This window comes from Mytilus trossulus, chromosome 7, assembly GCF_036588685.1.
Source record: "Mytilus trossulus isolate FHL-02 chromosome 7, PNRI_Mtr1.1.1.hap1, whole genome shotgun sequence".
Lineage (NCBI taxonomy): Eukaryota > Metazoa > Mollusca > Bivalvia > Mytilida > Mytilidae > Mytilus > Mytilus trossulus.
The window spans coordinates 14731820-14759301 of record NC_086379.1 but is presented as its reverse complement, the minus strand read 5'-3'; the positions used below and the strand labels follow the sequence as shown (position 1 = coordinate 14759301).

The 27482-nt window shown below is 31.6% G+C and overlaps 1 protein-coding gene across 2 annotated transcripts; it reads left to right on the top strand.

Moving 5' to 3' along the window:
* Window positions 1–219: 219 nt before the first annotated feature.
* On the top strand, window positions 220–27108 carry LOC134724671 (serine/threonine-protein kinase LMTK2-like). 2 transcript variants are annotated; one of them, XM_063587838.1, is made up of 12 exons: window positions 220–339; window positions 2701–2819; window positions 3566–3752; window positions 5284–5354; window positions 6108–6235; window positions 6970–7057; window positions 9408–9541; window positions 9975–10059; window positions 13457–13575; window positions 14201–14350; window positions 15902–17887; window positions 24402–27106. In XM_063587838.1, exons 2-11 carry the CDS (start codon window positions 2715–2717, stop codon window positions 17877–17879), a joined length of 3045 nt encoding a protein of 1014 aa, XP_063443908.1. In that variant the 5' UTR covers window positions 220–339; window positions 2701–2714; the 3' UTR covers window positions 17880–17887; window positions 24402–27106. The 2 variants fall into 2 exon arrangements, with proteins under 2 accessions (XP_063443908.1, XP_063443909.1); XM_063587839.1 differs by having other exon boundaries at window positions 253–339; window positions 15902–17618; window positions 24402–27108.
* The last annotated feature ends 374 nt before the right edge of the window (window positions 27109–27482 follow it).

Here is a 27482-nt window from a genome sequence, read left to right as displayed (position 1 = left end):
ATATGACATATGCAATGCACCATTTTCTTTATTATTATAAGTAATTAAAAAAAATGATGCACCAGTTACAATAAAACAGGTTCAATATATGTATTTGTTTAAAAGAATAAGATGTTTTATATTCTAATGAGGTACCACAATAAAATGTTAAAATTCAAGACTCAATTACTTGGGTCGAGCTTGTCGAAGGGGCGAGATTTAGCAATTCGAGAAAGATGAGTCAACAATGACCAGTCTAAAGGTATTCCGAAAGAAGATTAAAAATGGAAAGACGAAAGGGGAGAATTAAACAAATTATTAAGGCACACCTTCTTGTTATGTGAATGCAGAGAGTATAAAGTACGTTTCCTTTCCACCGTTCTATACTCTGATCATTTGAACACTTAAAGTTGTTGTTAAAGGAATTATGATGGGACCCAGAGGCGTGTTTGAAAGATGATTTGATTGGGTAGTCATCCAAAAAATATTCAGAAACTAGTCTATCCACATATTAAATTCAAACAACTAGATATCTAAAGATTATAATCAGTTAGAGATGATGTATTTTTGTCGCAGTAAAACAGGGACAATATAAAAATTGCCCAAATGTCATAAATTTATAAAAAATCTTTTAGTACTAGTCTATTGTGACGGGATTGCTTCCCTTCCTTACTGACATCAGTAGAGACTTATCGTCGTGTCATATGTTTTCGTATCAACCACATTTCGTCGGTTTCGACTGCATACTCGTACATTATGGCATGTTTTTAGATTTCTATATTTAGAACAACAACACCACTACAACTTGACATACATGTATTTAAAACATATTCAACATAGCTTTTTTTAAGACGTTAGAACAAATTTAATAAAACTGATCTATTTAGCCATTTTTATTTAATGTCAAAAATATGCATCACTAAAATAGTTTTGGAAAAAAATTCTGAAGGGTTAAAATAATGTCCAGATATTTTTTTGCAAGTCAGGCACCGGATCTTCAAGACATATGACTGTCATGTGGTTTTTTGGACGTTTTAATTACAAGCCAGTGAGTTAAAATTAGCAGGTTACTTAAACATGTTATATAAAATGTTTGTTCAAAATCTAATTATTCAATATTTCATTGACAATTTTTTTTTATCATGTTTATACATCCTTGAAACATGAAGATGAAAACAGTCTTTTTTTCGACATACAAAAATCGTAAACAGTAAAAAATCGTAGTAAGCATTGACAAAAAAACTAGATACCTAAAATCAATCTACAGGACATGCTTTTTAAATTTGTGTAAACACCTGAATAAAAACTCAACAATGAAAACCGTAAGCAGTGAACATTGTTATTAGTACGAAAACATATTACACAATGATACTTGAAGTCAGCTGTGAGTGGTTCTTTAGCTCAGTTGGTTAACACACTTCCTTGTTACACAAAGGTCCCAGGTTTGAGTTCTGGTGGAGACCAAGACGATTTTGTACATTTATGTTAAAAATGGCTTCCTTATTTTTATAATGTGTCTGGAGAGCATCATGCTATTATTATAATGTATCATGCTCTTCAGACACATTATAAAAAACAAGGAAGATTGCTCATAAGCTAGAAATCTGTCAAGGAACATAAAGATGTGGATATACAGGAACTATAGATCCCTTATAGCCTTAAAAAAATTGCAAAAATTGTACCATATAGTAAGAAATAGATAGCCCTGCCCACTGGCATGGTCAATGATGGTAGTGTGAATAAATCCAATCAATCAAACAAATGGTTTAATATAAGAAAAATGTACCTAATTTGTACTGTAAATTCAGAAATTATTGCATGCATTTATTAATGCGATTTTTCAGCAAAGGACAACATTGCGAGTTTAATTATTGCGTTTACAAAAAAATCTACATAAAGATCTATGTTTCTGTTATCAAAATGTTCTTATTATTGCAATACTCACCCAACCCCATTATTCACATTCATTTAAACCTCACAATAATTTTTGAATTTACAGTTCATAACAAAAACTTTTACATTGTATAAATGAAAAAAACACAATACTTGTTTGATGATTTTCTGTATTATCAAATAATTATGATTATAAATAAAAAGAACAGAAACAGATATATCCATATAATACTTTATTTTTCTCAGGAGTATGCAATCAAATTTGCATGCCCAAAATATGATAGAATACCAAGAACAACCCCTTCCACCATATATATTATACATGTAACATTTAACTTGTAAGTGAAATATTCAATTAGATTAATTTTGGGTCCTTTTATAAAAAACCTCTATCTGAATTTAATTAACTTATTATTTGAGCATTACCTGTAGCATCAATGTAAAAACCATGATTGATAACACACATTTTCATTTAGTAACATGATATAAACAATTTAAAATTGAAAGTTTAAAAAAATCTGGAAAACCATTATGTGTTTATTGTATTTATCTTATCACAATGACAGTTATATATATCTGAATCACTGCTTACAATTATAAAATCAAAAATATCAAATGAACCAAAAAACAGTAACCGTTTATTTCAACATTTTGGAAGACTCTCTGAAATATGCATTACAATTAAGTGATTAATGCTAAATCAAAGTTGTCGGTTTGTTGTCGTTTTTTTTTATAGACATATGAGTTTGAATGTTCCTTTGGTAAAATGAACCTCTTTTAATCAATGATCTAAGATTAGGTGTTGTAATTAAATGTTATTTTTTTCAGACTAACATAGCAGGATGATAGACATAGCTGTACTGGCGGGAGTGGCTATTGTCATTTCCTCTGTTGTGATGGTATTTGGATGTGTTTGTCATCTGTTTAAGAGAGGATCAGGATTCACAGTAAGTTTTTGTAAAAAAGCTATGACCTACAAATGACCTTTGCCATGCATTTTTTTAAGAGACAGATAGATATAGTAATAAAAGCACTATTAAGAATTTGTATCATGAACATGATGTAGTAATCACCAAATTACAACTTTTCCTTTGCTTTCTATATAGTATCACAACATGAGCATTACACAAGGAACTCTATTAGTTTTACAAAAAATAGACAAAAAGAAACAACTCCTGTTTTAACCCATACTTGTCAGCTTAATCAAGATAAAAATGGCAAGAAAGTTGTGTAAAATCACAATGTTATTATAAAATGTAATATTCAAACGAATTCTTTAAAATTTAGTAATAAAAAAGTTGATAATGGAAATTTAGATATACATTTATATGCAAATAAGCTAATTGATTTTTCAAAGATTTTGATGGTATCAGTCAGTATCTTAACTCACAATAAGCAGCTGTCTTGACATGCAACAAACATCTAAGAATAGTTCTTGAATAGCCAAAATAGATGGTCAACTATTTTGAAAATATAAATGCAATAGCTGTAAACCGTTACATGGCACATTTTTATAAAAACATGTTTTGCATGAAGTCTATATTACTAATATTTTGTTAACCTTGATCAAGTTGAATAAAAATTTAAAAAATACTTTTGCTTGCTAAATATGCTATAGACGAACAATTAAGTTGCTTGTTTGCAAGAAAATTGTATATATTCTTTTCTTAAATACTATTTTTATTTTGTTCAGACATTTGAAAATGATTTGGAGGGTGGCTTTGGAAACACAGTCTTTTCCCAAGATACCTCTGATATATCACAAGTTACATTTGAGACCATCCCAGATATACTAGCCAAGACAGTGACTGCTACAGCATTGAGGCCTAGAATATCCTGTACCAATACAGAAATACAGAAACAGAGTGCTAAACGAGTCGGTAAGTCTGTAATACAATCACAAATTACCAAAGTGGCAAACAAGTTGATAAGCATGATAAGTGAAACCATCACAAATTACCAAATGGTAAACAAGTTGGTAAGTGAAACCATCACAAATTACTAAAGTGGTAAACAAGTTGGTAAGTGAAACCATCACAAATTACTAAAGTGGTAAACAAGTTGATAAGTGAAACCATCACAAATTACCAAATGGTAAACAAGTTGGTAAGTGAAACCATCTCAAATATCATGAACAAAGTTCTAAACAATTTGGTAAATGAAGTTTCCACAAGAGGTAGAAGTAAAGTTTAATTTCACTGGCTTCATTTACCAGATTACAAGCAAACAGAAATGGAGTGGTCAATGCGTTTGTTTTCTACTACAGCCGATTGCACTGAGTGTGTAGGTAAAGGTAATATCTTTGGTTAGCTTGCTTGCTAGCTGAACCGTGAAGTCATAAGGTAAGGTAATCTTCCCTCATTTAAGTGTAGACTAGTCCGATAGATAACCAATCTATCTGTCTGTAGGACTGGGTTACTTCGAAAGGAGGGTAGTATACCTCACCCAATAATGACTTCACAGTTCAGCTACATTTTAGCAAGTTAACCAAAGATATTACCTTTACTTACATACTTAATGCAATTGGCTGTAATACTAGTGAGGCCTTTATTATTAAAGAAAAAAATGGTGACATGCACTTTTGTATGTTAGATTAAATAATTGCTGAATTCTCAGAGACTTTCTGTATTACCAACATAAATGAATGCTAAAATATTGAATCATGTTTAATAAATACATTGAGGCCTTCACCTAACAATTTATATAAAATATATTCTTCGCTGGTTGCTATTTTGCAATTTCACTGCATCAACTTTTAACTTTGTGTGGGTGTTTAGGGCATCACCATAAATTTATACTTGATTTCAATATTTATGCATCAAATATATATTGTCTGGGATAAAATGAGGATGTGAAAAATAAGCCGAACAAAAAAAATCTTCATTTTCAGATAGAAAAATACAAACCTTATAAGCAAGGAACAATTAGGATCAAGAATATCTAAACAATTTTAAAATATAACTACTGTACAAAACCTTGCAATGTACAAAGTTCTTAATACTTTTTAACACACTATATTATTTTTTTTTTTATGCAATTTAGGTTAAGCACTTACATAGATATAAGAAGATGTGGTATGACTGCCATTGAGATGATTTTCCATCAAAGTCACAATTTGTAAAAATTAAACTGTTATAGGCCAAAGTATGGTCTTCAACAAGGAGCCTTGGCTCACACTAAACAGCGAGCTATAAAAAGCCCCAAAAATGACTAGTGTTAAACCATTCAAACGGGAAAACCTATGGTCTAATCTATATAAAAAAAATAGAAACGAGAAACACTTATAAACAACAAAACAACAAACGACAACTACTGAACATCAGGTTCCTGACTTAGGACAGGTACAAACAAATCCAGCTGGTATACATTTGTGTTCATAAAGTGTATTAACAGAAGTTTATTTTATTTCAGCATCCTTTAAAGCTTTTCCCAGGAGTCATCTGACCTACATAAAAGAAATGGGTGTTGGTTGGTTTGGTCAGGTTAGTACATTTTTTGTAATAGAAAAAAATGTTATGACCTTCAATGATAAATCCTTCCAAGATTATTATATTGTCACAAAAGTAGATTGATATTCTATTTGCTCTGGTTAAATAAAGCCTAGAATCCACCAAACCAAAGAAATGTATTTTAAAAATTTTTGTTTTTGTTTTTTAAAGGGTGTGATGGTGTACATGGTGTAGGCAAAGATAGCACAAAGCGCAATCAAAACCCTTTTGTCTTTGCTTTGAGATGTATATTTTGCTACTCGAGCCTTTTCTCTGCTATTTTTAGTTTAAATTAAAATCTGCAACAAGTTCAGTTTTAGATCTTATCCATGTCAAAGTCTGTACAGTTTCAAAAATGTGCAAAAAATATTTCATGGCTTATTAATCTGCCTGTTAGTCCTACAATTATGGAAAAAGGAAGGTAACTCGATCCAAAACATTACATAAATAAAAGATTAAATTTTAATTTAAAATGCAATCCAAAATCGAAACAATCTTAAGCCCTCACAAGCACTTTGATTATATTTTGGTATAGTTTTAGGATCAAGCTTAATTTAGGTTAAAATGATATATTTTATTCAGTGCTTGAGTAAATTTGAAAGGTTTGAACACCGATAAATTTCATGTAAATTAGCATTTGATTATAATAATTATAAAAATTTCATCATTCATTTTATGATGCGTCGTCTGTAACTTTTGGTGTCAATTTCAATTAAAGATAATGAAACTTTACTATATTAATTGCAGGTACTTGTAAGTGAAGCGTACAACATGGTGACAAGTAGTAGGAGTACACGTGTTGTTGTTAAAATGATGAAGGATGACGCTAACTCTACAGAACAACAACTATTCCTTCAGGATCTCTCAGTCTACAGGTAAAGCATACAACTTACATTTGCCACAATGGCCTCACTCCAAAGAAGATTTAGATTTCATACCCTGTAAACAAGAAACAAGAGGAGACAACTCATACAATTTAATGTACATAGCAGGTTGGACAGTGAAAAATTATATATATTAAATTCTTTTTTTTCCCATCAATTGTTGATGTAGAAATATAGATTCCATCTCTGCCACAATTGTGTTACAGTGTCTCTCCACTTGAGACAGTTAAATTTTAATATTTTCAGAGCGCAAGGCTTGTGGAGCCTTTTAAATAACTAAAATTTAACTGTTGAGAAAAATTGTAATAAACAAGTTATAGTGGTGAAATCTGTTTCACTATGATTTTTATCCCTCCTTTTCAAACATTTGCAGAAAGTTGTATATTTTAATGTGACGTCATCAGGCAAGGTCAACTTTTTTGGGAATGTCACAATAGGTAATTCATAAGATATCAAGAAAATCTGTCGTCATGATTAAATTTGGACTAATCATTTGCTAAGAACAGATTTTTCACTAATGATGAGAATTATTTTCTCACACTGCTCAGGAAATGTGAAAATAGCACAAAAATTAGAAAACAGACCATTCATGAGTTTACAGTATATTTTGACTGATAAAATAAAAAAAAATAACTATTTTTAAGTAGCCAGGTCTGTTTCAAGAAGTATAGAGGGTTAATTTAAACCATGTTTTCATATGTAACAATTGCTATTGATTATTTCAGAGAGATGGACCATCCCAATGTATTGAAGTTACTAGGACAATGTACAGAAGCCTCTCCTTTCTTAACTATTGTTGAGTATGCTAGCATGGTAAGTTACTAGGACAATGTACAGAAGCCTCTCCTTTCTTAACTATTGTTGAGTATGCTAGCATGGTAAGTTACTAGGACAATGTACAGAAGCCTCTCCTTTCTTAACTATTGTTGAGTATGCTAGCATGGTAAGTTACTAGGACAATGTACAGAAGCCTCTCCTTTCTTAACTATTGTTGAGTATGCTAGCATGGTAAGTTACTAGGACAATGTACAGAAGCCTCTCCTTTCTTAACTATTGTTGAGTATGCTAGCATGGTAAGTTACTAGGACAATGTACAGAAGCCTCTCCTTTCTTAACTATTGTTGAGTATGCTAGCATGGTAAGTTACTAGGACAATGTACAGAAGCCTCTCCTTTCTTAACTATTGTTGAGTATGATAGCATGGTAAGTCTAAATAATAAGTTTGAGAACATGAGATAGATAGCAGGGTTGCAGTGTTTTCCCTTTTTCACTAAGGAAAGGTGGGTGTTTTAAAAAAATTACTTGCAACCGGGTGTTTTTTTTTTAAATGTCCCACCGTTTTTTTTTATTTACTGTTGGTGCATGTGGGGGTCACAAAAATAAAGAATAGTATAATATTCACATTTAATGGAGTTGAACAAACATAAATAGAAGTAGTCATATAATTGTCAAACATTCTTTGATTTGAGTTGTTTTCAACAATTTATCTCTTTTCTCTCTTCTTTCATTTACAATTTTATGCATCAGCATGGATTTAACAACAGGGTTAAGTTCTTTGTTTCTTTAAGAATGCAAGGCCTTTCGATCCAGGTTTCTGTCCTGTTTCTTGCTTTTGTGCTGTTTTTTTGGCACACAGAACAGTAGTATCCTTCCTCTGCGACTATAAGCCATTTGAAGTCTTGCTCATATTTATCTTCACTTGCGTGTCTTTTCCGTTGTTTGGTTGATATTTGTTCAATTTCCACAACTTCAACATAACTATCAATTTAATTTAACTTATTTGGTCTGGTATTTTCTTTTATCATCATCGTCATTTACCTTTCTTTTTCCTCAATTGATAAATGAAAACATTGAAATTTGACGATTGGACGCCATCTTTGTCAATGAAAACAAATCAGCCAGGCGCGATCAGTATTCAAATTTTAATGGTACGGAACCCAAAAAAAAACCGGAATTTGAATAAAAAGCTTACCACCTCTTCAAACTGAAAGGTGGTCGGCACACCCAGCTTAAATGCCAAAAGGAAAACACTGGGTTGAAAACAAATAATTCACATTAAATGATTCAGCATTTTGATAAAAGGGATTTTGTCATTTTGGTCTAAAATGCAATTTTAATTGTTTGCGATATGAAAAAAAAATCTGTTTAAATCATATAAAAAAATTCACAATGCAAGTTTAAATTTTTGCAATTCTAACCTTGCCACACTTTTCGCAATAATTACAACATTGCAATAATTTCTAATTTGCAGAAGGATCTTTCATGATTTTCTAGTTCCACTGATATTGCAGAAATACAACTTTTTCCTGCCATCCAATAATCATAACAATAATAAGGCAGACATTATTGTTGTAAGAACATCTGAATCACAGCATCCATTCAGACAGTGTAATTGATGGTTGATTTGAAAAATATACAGAACAATAAAAGTATCTTATTGGTCGTCCCACTGTCTATATCACTCTGTTCAGCTCTTAATATTATTCCGTATCACAGCTTTGTGACGTCAAATACGTTGACCTGTCCTTAACAACTTTGACCCGGACATATCAGCAATGTCATAATGTTTGAACCGATGTTAATAACTTTGACCCAAACTTATTAAGTCATCTTCCGGTTTTCCGGTTTCAAACACGCAAATATAGCCTGATAAATCAATTATCAAATTATCTTTATATTAATATCGTAAAATATCAGCTGCTAGACATAATATGAAGACTTTTTGATCTTGTTCGCTGCACTCACTCAACAAAAACCTTCATATTATGTCTCGCAGCTGATATTTTACGATATCAATATGCAGACATCCTGATAATCGGTACTTACTAAATTAAAAACATGAGCAACAAAGGACTGTCTCAGAAATATTTTGTCTTCATATCTGTAATTACCAGTAGAGAATGTGGTTAATCTGTATGTCTTGTTTATAATAATACAATTTTCAGCTCTCTTGGTTATATAATGGCCAGCAGTTTATTTACAACTGTAAACGAATTAGTATGGTATACTGTTGTCCGACCATCAGTCTACACATAAGTTATTTCTTCCTGAAATAAAAAAGTTAGAAATTGATATCTGATTTGCATGTAAGGTGGGCATTTCAGGCTCTTAGGAGCCTCTTGTTTAAAGATACATGTATGGTCAGCTATATTTCATATTTTAGGGAGATCTGAAGAGTTACCTGAGAAAAGAACGACAGATTGTAAAAACGATGAAGGATGGTATAGTGAGGATGCAGTTCTTAACAGACATGGCGTCAGGACTGCAATGTCTTCATGTCAATGGATATCTTCATCAGTAAGTATCTGTAGTACAATTAAATCTACTTTACTGACTAAGGGGTAGTTTAACTGTATACTGACTGAGGAACAGTTTGACCGATTCTTTCATCAAATTTTGTATTATTGTTCTTCTTTGCAGCTGCCTTGTAGAACAAGCTAGCTTTAGAATATGCCTTTGGGAAGTAAAATCTGACTCTATAGTTGATATTTTTCTGAACTTACAAAGATATAAAACGAGACAGAATTTATACAGAATCTTATATCCCATAGACTAAATAAGATAATCAAATTGTATTATCTCCCTTGATTAAACTTTTTCTGTTCAAATGTTGATGTAGTACTGGGCGTTTGTGATGTTAACCTTGGAAGCTGAAAATGTTGAATTTAGTTGTATTTAACTTATATTAAACAATGAAGGTATATATTCATAATTTATTATTTATTTACAGTGATTTTGCTTGTCGTAATTGTGTGGTGATGTCAAATATGACTGTAAAGATTGGGGATTATGGTGTAGCTGAAGACCACTTTAGGGTGAGTATATATAATGGAAAACTGACCACCTCATCTTGTGTGATATTGAGATACAGTTTGGAAATTAAATTTTAGACTCGTGTCATTGTTTATTACCTGTCGGGCAGGTAAATATTAAGTGATTTTTCACTGGACGCACATGACCTAATTTTAGGTATAGATCAGGGCTTCCAAAAAATATTTGAGCCAGCCGGACATTTCATATTTGATCCCGATTTTAATCCCTTAAGACTTAGTCACAAAAGGCAATTAAGGTAATTAGATGGCCAATTCCAATGATTGACATTACATTAAAAGAAAAATTAATTTTAAACTTTACTTTGATATGATATAAATTTGATGTTCGGATGTTACTGTTGAATTGGCAGTGCATCATTCAAAGTGTGCACATCAGCGTGCTCCAATCTGCCTTAGATTTTTTATTTGTGCAATATGACATTGTCAAAAGCTTTCCTTTCGTTTTCAACCAGATGTTGACTTGACAATGGTACAAAGTGGACCATAAATGGATATGTAAAATCCGTGTACGTTTACAAAGCACGACTAAGAGAAGAAGCTCTTTCCACGTTATTTCTTCGACAAAATACTTGAATTGAACATTAGATACAGGTATCAATGATAATTTTAGCAATTTAAAGAAATGTAGGATGCATTATTAAATTTTCTACCTGTGCAGATGCGCACACATGTTCTAGTTCATACGACGTAGTTCTGACAATTTTTTATTTAAAACCTTTTTAGCTCACCTGGCCCGAAGGCGTCCGTCGTCGTCCATCGTCGTCCGTCGTCGTCTGTCGTCGTAAACTATTTCAAGAATCTTCTCCTCTGAAACTACTGGGACAAATACTTCCAAACTTTAACTGAATGTTCCCTAGGGTATCTAGTTTATAAATTGTATCCGAAGTTTTGATCTATCAACAAACATGGTCGCCATTGCTAAAAATAGAACATAGGGGTCAAATGCAGTTTTTGGCTTATAACTCAAAAACCAAAGCATTTAGAGCAAATCTGACATGGGGGTAACATTGTTTATCAGGTCAAGATCTATCTGCCCTGAAATTTTCAGATGAATCAGACAACCGGTTGTTGGGTTGCTGCCCCTCAATTGGTAATTTTAAGGAAATTTTGCTGTTTTTGGTTATTATCTTGAATATTATTATAGATAGAGATAAACTGTAAACAGCAATAATGTTCAGCAAAGTAAGATATACAAATAAAGTCAACGTGACGGAAATGGTCAGTTGACCCCTTTAGGAGTTATTGCCCTTTATAGTCAATTTTTAACCATTTTTCGTAAATCTTAGTAATCTTTTACAAAAATCTTCTCCTCTGAAACTACTGGGCCAAATACTTCCAAACTTTAACTGAATGTTCCTTAGGGTATCTAGTTTATAAATTGTATCCGAAGTTTTGTTCTATCAACAAACATGGTAGCCATTGCTAAAAATAGAACATAGGGGTCAAATGCAGTTTTTTGCTTATAACTCAAAGACCAAAGCATTTAGAGCAAATCTGACATGGGGGTAATATTGTTTATCAGGTCAAGATCTATCTGCCCTGAAATTTTCAGATGAATCGGACAACCCGTTGTTGGGTTGCTGCCCCTGAATTGGTAATTTTAAGGAAATTTTGCTGTTTTTGGTTATTATCTTGAATATGATTATAGATAGAGATAAACTGTAAACAGCAATAATGTTCAGCAAAGTCAGATTTACAAAGAAGTCAACATGACGGAAATGGTCAGTTGACACCTTTAGGAGTTATTGCCCTTTATAGTCAATTTTTAACCATTTTTCGTAAATCTTAGTAATCTTTTACAAAAATCTTCTCTGAAACTACTGGGCCAAATACATACTTCCAAACTTTAACTGAATGTTTCTTAGGGTATCTAGTTTGTAAATTGTATCCGAAGTTTTGATCTATCAACAAACATGGTCGCCATTGCTAAAAATAGAACATAGGGGTCAAATGCAGTTTTTTGATTATAACTCAAAAACCAAAGCATTTAGAGCAAATCTGACTTGGGTAATATTATTCATCAGGTCAAGATCTATCTACCCTGAAATTTTTAGATGAATCAGACAATCTGTTGTTGGGTTGCTGTCCCTAAATTGATAATTTTAAGGAAATTTTGCTGTTTTTTGTTTATTATCTTGAATATTATTATAGATAGAGATAAACTGTAAACAGCAATAATGTTCAGCAAAGTAAGATCTACAAATAAGTTAATTTGACCAAAATTGTCAATTGACCCCTTAAGGAGTTATTGCCCTTTAAAGACTTTTTTCACAATTTGTTCATCATGTTGACTTACTTTAAAAAATCTTCTCCTTTGAAACTGCTGTATCAATTTCAGCCAAACTTAGGCTAAATGAGTTTCAGAGTATCTAGTATAAATTTTATATTTTATTTCCTTGTATGTCAAGAAACATAGCTTCTATGGCTAAAATAGAACATATTATTTTTTTTGGCTTTTGAAGAAAATAGGACGATCCAAAGAACATTTAAATAAATTGAAAAGCCAAAATAATCATTGATGAGAGATTTAACCAAAAGAATTAAGGTGAGCGATTCAGGCTCTTGAGAGCCTCTTGTTAAATTTTTCATCAAATCATGTTAATAAACTAATTTCTAATAATTTTAATCATTTGGACTAAATCAATTAGATACAAACCGCTGAAATGTAAGAAAATAATACCGATCAATTTATACGATGTCCTGTACTGAACATGGTTCACCTGTCACCTGAACAGGTAGATTTCAGCTGTCCAACTACTAATAAGCCTTGATTAAAATTAGAAAGTATTGAAGTAGGTGTTGTTTTGATAGTAATTAATCATCATGTCACATTTATGACCGGAAATGTGTTGATGTTAAAGGCAAAAGGTGACGGTCAAAAAGATCGTGAATTATGTGAAAATGACCGAAAAAGCCTTGAAAACTAAAAAGTATATGACGGTTTCATGCTTTGCCCAGCCGGTCTTTTACCGGACATTATATAAATGACCGTTTTGGAAGCCCTGGTAAAGATTATACTATCATTAAAAGCATTTTTTCGATACAAAACTAAATGCTTGACTGTACCTACAAACTGAATATCTTATTTCCAAATTAGAATAATAAAAGAAGTAATCTTGGAAACACTTGTTAAAATCTATAAATTTACATTTGATACTACATGTATACTATTATAGCATATACATTATGCCATTTTAAAGTTATGCAACAGTTACCAACAAGCACACTAATTAAAAGAGAAAATTGGTTTCCATATATTTATAAATTTCTTATGCAGTACCTGTACTTTTATACCTGCTGTGATATAGCATGTTTGCGCTAAGGTGGTGTAAAGCAAAAATCAATGAAACTGGTATTTTTTTACCTTGTTGTTTTGCAGGAGGACTATTATGACAATGGCCAGGATCTTTTACCGATCAGATGGATGGCTCCAGAGAGTATATCGTTAACTAATTCTATTTGGCAAGTTACTGAGTTCACTAAACAGTCCAATATGTGGTATGTTTGTCTCATTTTTAGAAGCTTTCATTTGTTTAAACTAGAAATATGAAATTTAATTATGTTTCCTTTAATAAAAAACATATATAAAACCCATGACAACTTGAAAAATGAAGCTATTATTCAAAGAGTAAAACTATCTGAAGAAAAAAATCACGGAAACAAATAGAATTAAAAAAATTATTATGGAAACAAATGATAAAATCAATTTCCTGTTTACTAAACAATTGATTTGGTGTATTAACAAATAACACACTACAACTAATCTGATTTTTTTTTTAATTTTGACTAACAACATTAATTATATTATACAAATATTTAGATTATGAATTGATACATCAAGACATTTTGCCTATTTCATACTGTGGATTCATTATTATTTGTGATACACTAATATTTCGTAGATTCATGGGTAAAGGTGAACCACAAATTCAAATGTCTGACCAATTACAAATTTTCTTTTTGGTTGGATGTAAGCTTTTAATCAACCATGAAATTATTTGTCTTCAAAATCTTAAGATTTCATCAATCGTGTGTCTGGAATTTTTGTTATCCACAGTATATAATTGCAGTTTTCACAAAGGTTAATAATAAAGATGATACATGTTTTTCTTATTATTTGAAGGAGTTTTGGAGTAGCCATGTTTGAAGTAACTGAATATGGACACCAACCTTATAAAGATCTCTCAGATGAAATGGTCTTACAGAATATGATTAAAGCTTATCCAACAAGTATAGAGCTACCCCACACAGACGATCCTATCAAATCACAATTGTAAGTTATTATAAGTAATATGATTAAAGCTTATCCAACAAGTATAGAGCTACCCCACACAGACGATCCTATCAAATCACAATTGTAAGTTATTATAAGTCAAGGGTTTATTGTTAAGAAATATCAGGCGTCTGTTCATATGGTCTGGTTAGAGCTCTCACACTTAAATTCTTCCTAGATTTTTAGAAACTTATATCATAGGTTTGTATTAGCAATGTTTCCCACAATTTTAAAAATCAGTACTGATAAAATAATTTTAAGAGAGTTATGTCCCTTGGTAATAATTATTATATCAAAATTGTATTGCATTTGCTCTTAAGCCTTCCTTTTCTTAGATATGAAGATATTTATAAAAAGTTTTAAAAGATTTTTTTGTTTATTTTAGTTATTGCTCTTAGACAGATAAAATATGTGCAACACAGTGAACTTTGGAACTCAATTAAAAGTTCATGATAAAGTTTATTTCTTAGTTATATATCAATTACATTTAGAAAAAAAAAATTGTTTATGAGGTCCATTTAACAGTCTTAAGTTATAATCTTTATATTTAAAACAAATATGAACATGAGGATATCTGTAGGTTATATTTTTTATAATGGAAGCTTACAGCTATAAGTCAAACATGTATTTTAACAATACAAATGATTTTGACAGTTTATCATATTTATTTAAGCTTGAAGGCATTGGGTTGTACTCTTGGAAAGTAGATAGTGTAATTTAATGATATTGTAAAATGATTTTAGAAAGAAGTATACAATGTAAACAGTATCTCATAATGTTAAAAGCAAACAAGTATGAAACATGGAGTTAATCAAAGGTTTATCATATTTATATTACATACTCCAAGTAATTGTGGAAATAATAAGGTCAGTTCTGTTTATGAAGCATATTTCACCTAGCATTTAAAATTATTTAATGAAACAACACATCAAAATATAAACATATATATTATAATTTTGTAAATGAGATGACAAAACAAAAAGTAAATAAACCACAACTCTTGTCTTGTTCAATTTTGTAAGAACTAAGATTTTTTGTGTATGTTAAAAATGTGTTAAAACAAATCAGGTAGGTATTTGTATTGAATCGTAATTATGATAATTGTTCCCTGAAAGTGGCACCGAAAACCTTCACTAAAATTAATTTGGCTAGTTTAATTATCAACCAATTTTGACAAAATATTTACTTTCACCCTTTGACAAAAATATGAAAATTTCAAAAAACTTGAACCACACACTTTATCAGACATTTTGGGTTGGACAAATAGCAGCTTGACTAAAACCAATGTTGATCACTGAGAAGCTTAATATTTCCTGATGTAAGATGATAACAAGTGTAACAGATTGGACATACAAACTGCATACTGTGTCCAACATAAACACAAATTGAATGTCTTTGCTCTAACTACACTCTGAAGTAATTTAACTGTAATGTCCAGAACCGTACTTATCTATTTGTTACTTTAGTATTCTAGGTACCGGAACCACTGTCAAGGAATTTAACTGTTATGTCCAGAATCTAACTTATCTATTTGTCACTTAAACATTGTAGGTACCAGATGATGCAGCTGTGTTGGCAGGACTCGTCACATCGTCCACAGATAGAGGAGATTCATGCTCAGCTTCAGAAGATTCAATCTGAAAAAGAGGCTGCAGATGAAGCAGAGTTTGAGAGGAAGTGGGCCAAGATGTCCACACGGGAAGCTAGAGTTGTTAAAGTTGAAGTTCATGCTAGTGATATTTCGGGAATCAAACATAATGTTGTGGATGACATTTGTGCAGCAGATTTTAATTCCAATTCCTTGCCTACTCACATCAATGCTGATGAAAAGGGAGACAACTTTAATTGTGAAATTGTCAGTGGTAGTATAGGACATGACAGTCCTATTAGTACTCCTAACAGACCTACGGTCCATCGTTCTACTAGTACACCTGTAGGGTCTAATAAAGATTCAAACAAAGTCAGTAATTCTCAGCCTAGTACTCCTTTATCGTCAGTAAGAGATACGAACAAAGTCAGTAATTCTCAGCCTAGTACTCCTCTATCGTCAGTAAGAGATACGAACAAAGTCACTAGATCTCAACCTACTACTCCTCAAGTGTTCGCCAAAGATGTAAATAAAGACAGTTATTCTCAGATCAATACATCTAAAGTTTCATTGGATGACAGGAACAATGTCAGAAATTCTCAGTCCACCACAGATGAGGTCAAATTTAGTAATAGTGCTCAAATCCTTACAAACAAGTACCAAACTGATATTAGACCTCAGCTAGCTACAAACAATGACCAAGCCCTTATTTCTACTGACAAGGAACCAGTAAAGCTTAATAACAGTATACCGGACATATGTTTAAATGGTACAAAAATAGAGGACAGTCCTAGTTCAGACAGTAGCTTTTGTGAGACACAATTAGATTTAACAGTAGATAAAGAAAGTAAAAATTCACAAAGTGTCATTCCCGGTGGTATGGATAGAAGCCAAGAGAAAAAACATAAAAACGAGAATAGCGTTAGTTTTGCAAATAATGAAGTTACAAATTCACGAGATCCTTCGGGACAATTTAATAGTGTTGATAGTATTATAGATTTTGAAGAAAATTATGGCGAAACTCCTAATAGTGTTCATAAACAAGAAATGTTAGATAACTTGCCAAATAAGGACAATGTTGAAGATATCTATTCTGAAACAAATGATAAATCAGACAATATTGACGATTTGTCAGATGAGAATGAAGAGGATGAGGCTGAGAAACTAAGACTGTTAAAGCTAACTCTATCTGGTGTTTTATTATCGACAGACGTTAAAAGTTCCGTAGATGAAAATAGTGGAATATCTAGTCCAACATCAGACGACATGGATATTGCACGTGAAATTTACATTTCAAAGGGCATGTCTGCTCCTCCCTCTAAATATACATCAACTCGTAGTCTAAATACAATTCTGGAAGATGAACTTCTGTGTGAGGATGAACCTCAGACTAAAGCCTTCTCAAACGAACTAAAGTTTGTTGAACCTTCAGAGGAGTACAATATGTCTGATTCTTTCATAGACAGTTTTGAATGGGATGACTACATTGGAGATGAACTAGTGGGCCGGGTCCGTAGTAGTGACATATCTCCAAGAGAGTCCATTGATTTTCCAGATTGGACAATGGAACAAGACTCCTCTAGTCAAGACAGTGAAATTCATAATGACTCCAAAAACGATGCTAATCGGAGTGGAAAATCAGGAAGAAAAATTAATGCATCTAACTTGTCAGACTCTGAGGTAAAGAACAGTCCACTTGGAGCTATGGCTTCTTCTAAAAGTCCAAAGAGTCCGCTTGGAGCTTTGGCTTCTACTAAAAGTCCAAAGAGTCCGCTTGGAGCTGCTGCGCATTCTTATGTAAAACATATCCTCTCTAATCGTTCATCTAACACTAATAAGAATGTATCTTTCTACTCCTTCTCTCATAATACCGACCAGGACCAGGAGCATGGTACCAGTACTACTCCCCAATATAACCCTATGGATGAATGGGAAATATGACACACAAGGTAAACTATCCTGCTTGCTTAAATCACTACTTCAGAATCTAATGCATTCTGGGTAATATTTTCAAAAAACTATACAAGTAGGTTTTTCAAGATCAATAGCCAACATTCTATAAAACAGCTGGTCACTGGCCATTCTGATATTGTATACTATTTTTGGTGTTTGAATAATGATTTACCCATAATCTTTTAGATTCTGAAGCTGTGAATAAGGCTACAAAAATGAATATTTTGATTCTCTGTCTGAAAATTCTCTCTTTCAGAAATTCAAGTGGTGGTTAAAAGGCAAACTAAAATGTGCCTGGTCATGTTTTTCTGTTGTCCAGTAAATTATTTCTGAGATTTTGGTAAATTTGTACTTTGAAATACCTGCCTCCCATGAAAGTCACAGTCTCTATACCAAATAGAAAGTATAGATAGCTGTAAATCACCTCAAGTCACCAGACATCACACTCAAACCACTATGAAGGATTCATCCCTTCTCCAATCAAATTTATATAAGAACAAATGATAATAAAGGAGTAAACATTAATAGGCTAGCAAAGTTCTTATCAACTCAAATGGGCCACTCTGTTATGTAAAAACACATTGGGTGTTTTTCAGATATTTTGCTTATTGTTAATATTACTACCAGCATGACAAGGCACATTTAAGTTGGCCTTTTAGCCAACCCCTTGTAAATAAATATGAGTTCACTGACCACATAGCAGTGCTCAACCACTACCACTATTCTGATACTCAACTGTCTCTTGTTTTTGATGCATACCTGTAGCTGGGCGGGGTTCTGGGGGTTCGGACAACCCCCCTTGAAACCAAATAAGCACTGTTAAAGTTAACGTTCTGTTCAAATTGTGACTGTTAAAGTCGAGTTCATGAGTCCAAATAACCCCCCCCCCCCCCCCCCTTGGAAATTCCTGGCTAGTACGGGCCTGTGATGGGATGATTCATTGGGGAGGACTTGTTATCTTTTTTTGGGCAGTGTTTACAGACGCAACAAGGTGAACTGGTGTCACACATTCTAAAATCTATGACAGACATGAGAATCAACTATTACTTTTCAATGGCCTTACTCTAGTTCTTTATATAGCATGTTATTATATTGTATGTAGAAATATACATGATATAGTCATGATAGTACATATGTCTGAAATCTTATATGAAAGTTTCTTAAAAAGCATGTTGTATCCTTTATACACCTTATATCATCATTGAGGCTATACATGATATAGTCATGATAGTACTATGTCTGAAATCTTATATGAAAGTTACTTTAAAAGCATGTTGTATCCTTTATACATATGTATCTTGCATTCATGATTCTTGCTGCTAATAATTGCTGAATTGAAAGATTTATTATCATTTATGAAACTTTAATTAATATAACTTGAAAAGCATGTCCATTGTCCAGTAAATTATTCCTGAGATTTCGGTAAATTTGTTCATGAACATTATCAGGGTTATGTATCTGTCTTAGTGCCTGCACAGACCACAAATCTACTAGTCCCAGTGTCAGAAACATTGTTGGTCCGCAGACACCTGTGTTTGAAAATAAGAAGATGTTGTTCAATAAAATGTATGATTGCCAGTGAGCCAACTCTCCTCCAGAAATATCAAATGGCATAGCTTAAACTATAGGTTACCATACAGCCTGTAACACTGAGCAAAACCTACCTGTATATACCTCACAGTCAGCTATGAAAAGACCCCAAATGGCAAATGGTCGAGAACTGAAGAAGGCCAATGGCCGAAACGTCTTGAAAAATTGGCCTTATTTATGTACAAATAAATGAACAAAGAACAGATAGGATATACTGCAACTTACAACAACCAGACTTTAATATCAACCAGTATATGTACATGTTTTTTACCCCTCACTAGAGTACTAAATTATTTTTCCACAAAAAGGGGGGGGGCAGGGCATCTTGTGATAAGGTCTAGTTAGTTTATGGTCAACTACAAGTGGTAGGCCAATCATAATTGATATGCAGTTGTATTAGAGTTAGCACATCTCATTTCTTTGGAGATTATTTGGCCCTGCCCCCTCAGTCATGGTCTATTGACTTTCAAACTTTTGCTTATTATACATGTATGTTATAGTTTGTGATTATGTCAGTTTTTGGAGAACTACTTGTGGTAGGTCAATGTTAATTGGTATTTAGTTGTATAAGCCTTAGTACATCTCATTTTCAGGGAGAATATTTGACCCTGTTCCCTTAGTCATGGTATATGGACTTAGAAACTCTTGCTTAGTTTACATGTATTAGTTTGTGATTAGATCAGTTTGAGATGAACTGCTAATGATAAGTCAATGATGTTTGGTATGCAAACTTATTTGGATATTACATAACTTCACCCCCTCTTCATGGTTCATTAACTTTGAAACTTTTACATAGTTTACAAGTTAATATTTGTGTTTAGGTTTGTTGAAAGGGAATAACTTATAACAAGTCAATGCTATTTGGTAGGCAGTTGTATTAATTAGCATTGGCACATCTCATTTTGCAAGGAGATTATTTAGCCATGTACCAATCATGGTTCATTGACTTTGAATATTAGCCTAACTTATGAAACAGGTTGAGTACTGCTATTTTTATTTCAACATTTGCATAATAAAAAATTACCAAAAAATGAGACATATCTCTGTGATAACAGTTCATGTTTCTTTTCTCAGAGTAGCTGATTTCTGATGGTTGTCATACCTGTAGCCAGGGGGGTTCCGAGGGTTCAGATGACCCCCCCTCCCCCCCTGAAAACAAATAAGCACTGTTAAAGTCAACATTTTGTTCGAATTGTGACTGTTAAAGTCGAGTTTGTGAGTCCAAATAACCCCCCCTTGAAAATTCCTGGCAAGGGCCTGGTTGTTATTGTCCATTGTACTTTAAAATATTTTTGATGATTCTTGTTGCCTTTGTATGTAGTAAATATATTTTATAAGCTTTTATGAGATTTAATTCATCCGTAATTGAATGTGATTTCATTGATCATACCAGTGAAACTTACATGAATTGATGACCTGTTTTATGACAGTGGTATACTTAACTAGATCATATCTTTATTTCCCTTTAGACTGACCACCATAAAGATATAATGTAACTTGATATTACAAACTTTATTGATAAGTAATAAATGAATATAGATTTATAATACCCCCAGCTTGTCCACTCAAGTAAACATTGTTATTTAGAATATATGTGTACTGTACAATGCTGTCTTTCTGTACAGCATTTATAAAGTAAGGATATGTTATGATTTCCAATGAGACAGCTATCCAATGACCTTAATTAAAGCAATATGGCCTGAAACAAGGAGCATAATTTTACAAGAAATGTAAATCAGCCTTAAACATGTTAAATAATGAATTTTAGGGGGGGGGGACAAAACAGAAGAAACAATTAAAACACTTTATTGCTCAACTTATTTTTATATATGCCTGTATGATGTATTCAGAAATTTTAAAATTGGAGGACAGTTTTTTGGTTGTTACAGCTAGGAAAAGGGTATTCCAGTCAAAATTTGATTACTAGTAACTTTTAAATTAAGTGATTAAAAAAATAATTCTGAACAAGGACTTCAACTTCTGCGCACTTAAATCCCCTCTCTGCAATTACCTATATTATGTAAGTTCAATTTACAGATTATGAAAGCACAATCTTTTAAAAAGTAATAGAGCAAATACTAATAAAAAAAGTCACAAATCTAAAAGTGTCTTATTATGTTAAAATAACACTTCACAGACCATAAAATCTTTTTAAAATGTTCATAATTTTTAAAATAAAAATGAAGATATAGAATGTACCACAGGTATTTAGATTTTTAGGTACATTCCCTCTGTAATTGATGAGGAAAATGTTTTAGGCCATGAAACAAGTCATCTTTTTCTAGTTTCCCTAAATTTTATCTTCTTTTTGTTAGAAGTTTTCTCATCTGTTTGTTAGAAATTTTCCCTTTAATGTTAGCAAAAACTGTACCTGTTGAATTTAATGTGCATTTTGAAATTTAATTTATACAAAGTTGTCAAAAATGTGAAATTTATCAAAGAACAAAAAAAATCTCATTTGATGTGCAATTGCACATATGAATCACAATATGAAATTTCTTAAAGTGTAAATTACCATTTTGACTTTTAAAAGAAACTTTATATATAAATTAACATCCATAATACAGAATTTAAATTGCTGTTTATAAACCACTTGAAGTTTATAAAAATAAAAATTTAATGAGATATATGTAATTTAAAAAAAACTAAATGTTAAGTTTGATGAACTAATAAGTCATGTAAGTTACCTGGCAGCTGTTTCATTGCTCCTATCCTCAAAAAGAAGTACCTTTATTAAACTTTTATCCATTTATGATAAATTTTGGACTTTTGATGAAAGGTTTGACTGTTCTATATTTGTACACTTTAAAAGTATATAAGTATTATTTCAGAGTAATGAGAAAAAAATCACTCTTTGTGGTGATTTTTTATGTGAATGCTGTTGAAATTTGGGCTATTCACTCTGAAACATCACTCTATATTCAAAGAGTCTTAAATTAGAGGGTTACATCACCATCAATCACTTGATAAGTTAAATTGCATTGCATGGCAAATGATTTTTATGCCCCATTTATGGGCATTATGTTTTCTGGTCTGTGCGGCTTTAGGTTAAAGTTTTTGGTCAAGTTAGTTTTTGATGAAGTTGATGTCAACTGAAACTTATTAAACATGTTCCCTATTCTACCTACCTGGATTCTACCTGGATTATTGCGGCGATCATTAAGTTGAAAACTTCTTTTGCCGCCTCATAATTTACTTGATATTAAATTACTTATTTTAACTGTGAGCTGTGCGCATAAATAGAACGAATAATTTTTCTGTACTTCTATACATGTTGTACGATGGTTTCCACAATATTTTAAATACTTGTCGCATACATTTATAAACTGCTGCATTTATATTAAAATGTTATGTAGGATTTAACTTCTTCCCATTCCAATGTTCATCATTAATATGATTTTTTTTTTAAATATTGACAGATTCTGCACAAACTTTTACTGTTGAAAGCTATATAATATTAAGACTATTCCATTATGTAGGATTAAACTTCTTCCCATTCCAAAATGTTCATCATTAATATGATTTTTTTAAATATTGACAGATTCTGCACAAACTTTTACTGTTGAAATCTATATAATATTAAGACTATTCCATTATGTAGGATTAAACTTCTTCCTATTCCAATGTTCATCATTAATATGATTTTTAAAAATATTGACAGATTCTGCACAAACTGTTACGGTTGAAAGACTATTCCATTGATCAATGATCCTTTGAGAAAATGAATGGAGACGCTGAGTTGAATTACACCTCTTTTTACTTAATTTCCAAGGATGTCCTCTAGTAGAATTTGTAGATAACTCAAACATATTTTGCCATTTAATATCATCTATCCCATGTAAAGCTTTATAAACTTGTATCATATCATAACGATCTCTTCTGTATTCAAGTGTTGGAAGGCCCAAGGCTCTCAATCTTTCAACGTAACTTAACATTTTTATACTAGGCACTAATTTGGTAGCTCGACGCTGGATCTTTTCAATTCTCCTTATATCTTTCTTCAAATATGGTGACCACACTGTAGTGGAGTATTCCAACAAAGGACGTATAATTGACTTGTATAAAATAATAAACATATCTTTTTCCAAATAGTCGAAGGAAATACGGATTAATGCCAAGACTCTCTGGGCTTTATTCACACAGTTAGTAATATGTTTATCAAACTTTAGGTTAGGCTCAAAAGTTATTCCTAAGTCCTTTTCTTGAGAAACAGGATTAACCTGGACATAATCATCCTCATTATCTAACATGGTGTATCTAGACAAGTTATTATTTTGACCAAAATGCATAACTTTACATTTACTTGCATTAAACGATAATTTCCATTTTCTAGACCAATCACATAGTCTATCTAAATCGGCTTGCAAGTCCTGGTGTTGTTGCTCATTATCTACAGATGAATAAATTTTTGTGTCGTCTGCAAAAACCTTAATCAACCCAGCAACTGCATCCGGCATATCATTAATAAACGCCAAAAATAGTACGGGCCCCAGTACGCTACCCTGGGGTACGCCACTTATCACTTCAGCTCTAGTAGAGTATGTATTATTAAGTCTAACTCGCTGGGATCTATTTGTTAAAAAACATTTTATCCAATCCAAAACTTTTCCTTGAATTCCTAGATTGTAAAGTTTGCCAATAAGACGCTCATGAGGCACAGTGTCAAAAGCACGACTAAAATCTAAATAAATTGCATCCACTGAACAAAAATTATCCAATAACGATGACCAATGGTCAAGTATGATATGATCTTTCTGATTTTAATGCCAGTTTACAGTTTTTATCCCATTTTCACGGTCCACTGAACATAGAAAATGATAGTGAGGATGAGACATCCATGTTCTTGTGACACATTCTTGTTCAACTTATTGTTATGTATTAATGTATCACTGAATGATGAGACAGTTATCTCCCTTTCAGGATTCTGATGAAGACACTACACTACTGGATACAGATAAGACTCTGACAGAAGATGGTGTGGAAAAGGAGTAGAAAAGTCTGACAGACAATCCAGTTGTTTCGAAATATTGCTTTATATTTGCTGTGTGATATCTTAATTCACAAAAAAAATGTTACAGAAAAGTGCTTGATGTCTGCAATGTCTGCAATGTCAAATTTTGTTGATTTCACAATTTCGACTTATTTTCGGCAGACATATGGTGTGATATTTTCGTGTTTATTTTGAAATCAATTTAACTGGAAAACAATTGTTAATCCTTGTGGAATGATTTGGTTTAAATTGTTTTGGTTATTATATACCGGTACATTAATGCCAAAATTAATGAGTAAGAGCTTGTGACTTTGAATTCCCTCGTTTATCGTTTGAAGAGGAAATAGATACTATTTATATTTAAAAACAGTCTTGTATAATTAAAAAAACTACTAAACTTTTATGTCACAAGAGGACAGAAGTGCTTTCAATCCACAAATTTTGTATATAATATATTATATTAATAATATTGAAATAACAGTATTGGTTTAATCACATTTATTGCCGATTTCACAGATTTAAGTATCCAGCGCCATCTGTGGTTATTAGTGTACATGAAAACATCATTTAACAATCGATTTAAATATTTGTGTTATGACATTGATTACTCTGACCCAAGAACCTTTATAAATCCTGGATATAGAATTCCATAATTCATCATCGAATACATTTGGGGAAATTGCTGATGACTATCAGGTGATGTGTTTAATTGAGACAAAACATTTAAATAAACTTCTGTACAGTGTAAACAAACTGTTCCTCTTTGTTGTTAATATAAACTTAGACCACGAACCAGTTAAGGGACAGACTGCAACTTCAATGAAACTTTCAAACAGAATTTTTAAATAAATCTTGATATTTTAGAATTTTTACTTTGACAGATAAGAAAGATGAATTAGAATGATTCCCCTTTAGAATCCCTCTTGGGAAAAGATTTAAGTTAATTGTTCAAGAAATCAATGTTTATTTTTGATGCATGACAGATACAAACCATTTTATACTTTAATGTTTATTTGCTCTTAGTGTGTAAACTGTGTTCAGTTAGGCCAGAATGAAGATAGTTTTAGTGTCTCAACAACCTCTCAGCATCATCTTTTTCATTAGTTTTGATAAAAAAAACCAGAACATTGATATTCATAACTTTTAGTGTTTATTCCCTCATACCAAATTATTTTTTAAGAAAAGAAATTTAAGATGAAAAAAAATACAAACTTATTTTCCAATAAAATATTAATAAAAAAAAAAGAAAGAAAACCAATCTTTCTCATTAGAAATTAAGAAGATTTGGTGAGTAGGCCTTACATATAGAGATGACAACTCAAAATTTAGTTTGGTGTAGTGTTACATTAAAAACTTTTAAAAGTTTCATTTTTAATGGATTTCAGCAAGTTGAATTGAGAAATTTCTTCCTTTTTTTCTTCAAAATTTTGAAAGCATTCATATTTGTCATTGCTCTATCACCTTAAAATGATTTGACAACCAAAGAAATATTCCCATCTTATGGTTTTTTAAACATAGATAAAATAAGTATTTTTACATAAACACTTTTCTTAAGGAAGTGATGGTAAAGCCTATTGAGACAGCAACCCAACACCAACACTCAAGTATGTAAGGTGTCTAGTTGATCAACATAAAGCCATCACCAAAGTCCAACTATACCAAATATCAAGCCTAAACCTTCTATTTCAATGCAAGCTCAAAATCATCTTAACCTTCTTCGGTTAAGTCAAGTTTTTTCATTAACAATTGATTTATTTATAATGGTAGAGGTCAGGGAACTAACATTATTTTGTGCTGGGACCATTTCTAGTTTTATTTTGACTTAAATAAAATTAATTAAATTAGCCTTTTTACCTAGTTTATTTTAATTGGTTGATCGTAATTAGCATTTATTTAATAACACTGCTTATAAAATGAAAAAAAAGAGACGGCTCCTTTCAAAAAAGTATTTTACTTATATTAGCAATGATTTAGGTTATTCAATTATCACAAACTTGATATGTTTTGGTAAAATAAGATGTATTTTGTGCATATATTTTATAAACAGAAAATATATTTAAGTAATTACAAACATTTTTATATTTCAACTTAAACTAAATACACCACATTTGAAAATACCTTTGAAAGTTCATAAGATCAACATTATCTAGTTGCATTCTCATTATAAGAGTAAAATTGTCTCTGTTGTGTTTCATTGGTTTAAAAAATACCCACTGGACAAACAGTCAACATCCTGTAAATAGAAGTTATGAAATTTTTAGTACATTTAGTCAAAGTCCACACTTTATAATAAGCACATTTAAATGATAAAACAAAATTTCAATGTATTTATTTAATAGCTATCAATCAATATGCAAATGACTGCAATAGCTGTCCTGTTTATTGTCAATGAACAACAAGAATCCTACTGATGAAAAAGTGAGGATAAGTTCCTCCACATACACTGATATGTGATTGATAGGGAACTTTCAATGGTATTATTAAATGTAGTGTAAATGTAACTTATTTATATTAATCATGTATAACTAGTCATATCTAATATATTATATTTATTTTAATAAGAGATTCTAAACATGGTGCAATTGTCAGTAATATTTATTCATATTCGTTCATGTTCATTCACAAATTTTGTTTAAATAAAATCTTTTTTGTAAATTTGTTTTTCTATTATTCAAGATATCTGCTTTATCTATTATAAAAAGGATTCCATTGTGTATATTTCGTACATGAAAAAAAGAAATCCTTGCTTGTCAGATCATTAAACATTTCTATGTGATATTTGAGTATCACCAGACATCTGTCTGTGTGACCATTAACAACATTTTCTAAAGGCAAAGATCTAAGTTGCATCAACTCACTAACATTATTAATTATGAAATTTAATATTATATGAAAACATTGTTCAAAGTCGAAGTTCACAATATTTTTTGGCATTATTTCTTGTTGATACTTGGTATGTTGCTTTTGTTGCCATAATATTATATTTTTCATTGTTTTCAAGTTCAAAGTTC

Excerpts from the sequence above, each read along its gene's own strand:
- LOC134724671 (XM_063587838.1), top strand. The coding sequence starts at position 2,715 with ATGATAGACATAGCTGTACTGGCGGGAGTGGCTATTGTCATTTCCTCT. Across the intron at positions 2,820-3,565 it reads AGAGAGGATCAGGATTCACA|ACATTTGAAAATGATTTGGA; the intron begins GTAAGTTTTTGT and ends TATTTTGTTCAG. Across the intron at positions 6,236-6,969 it reads CAGGATCTCTCAGTCTACAG|AGAGATGGACCATCCCAATG; the intron begins GTAAAGCATACA and ends TGATTATTTCAG.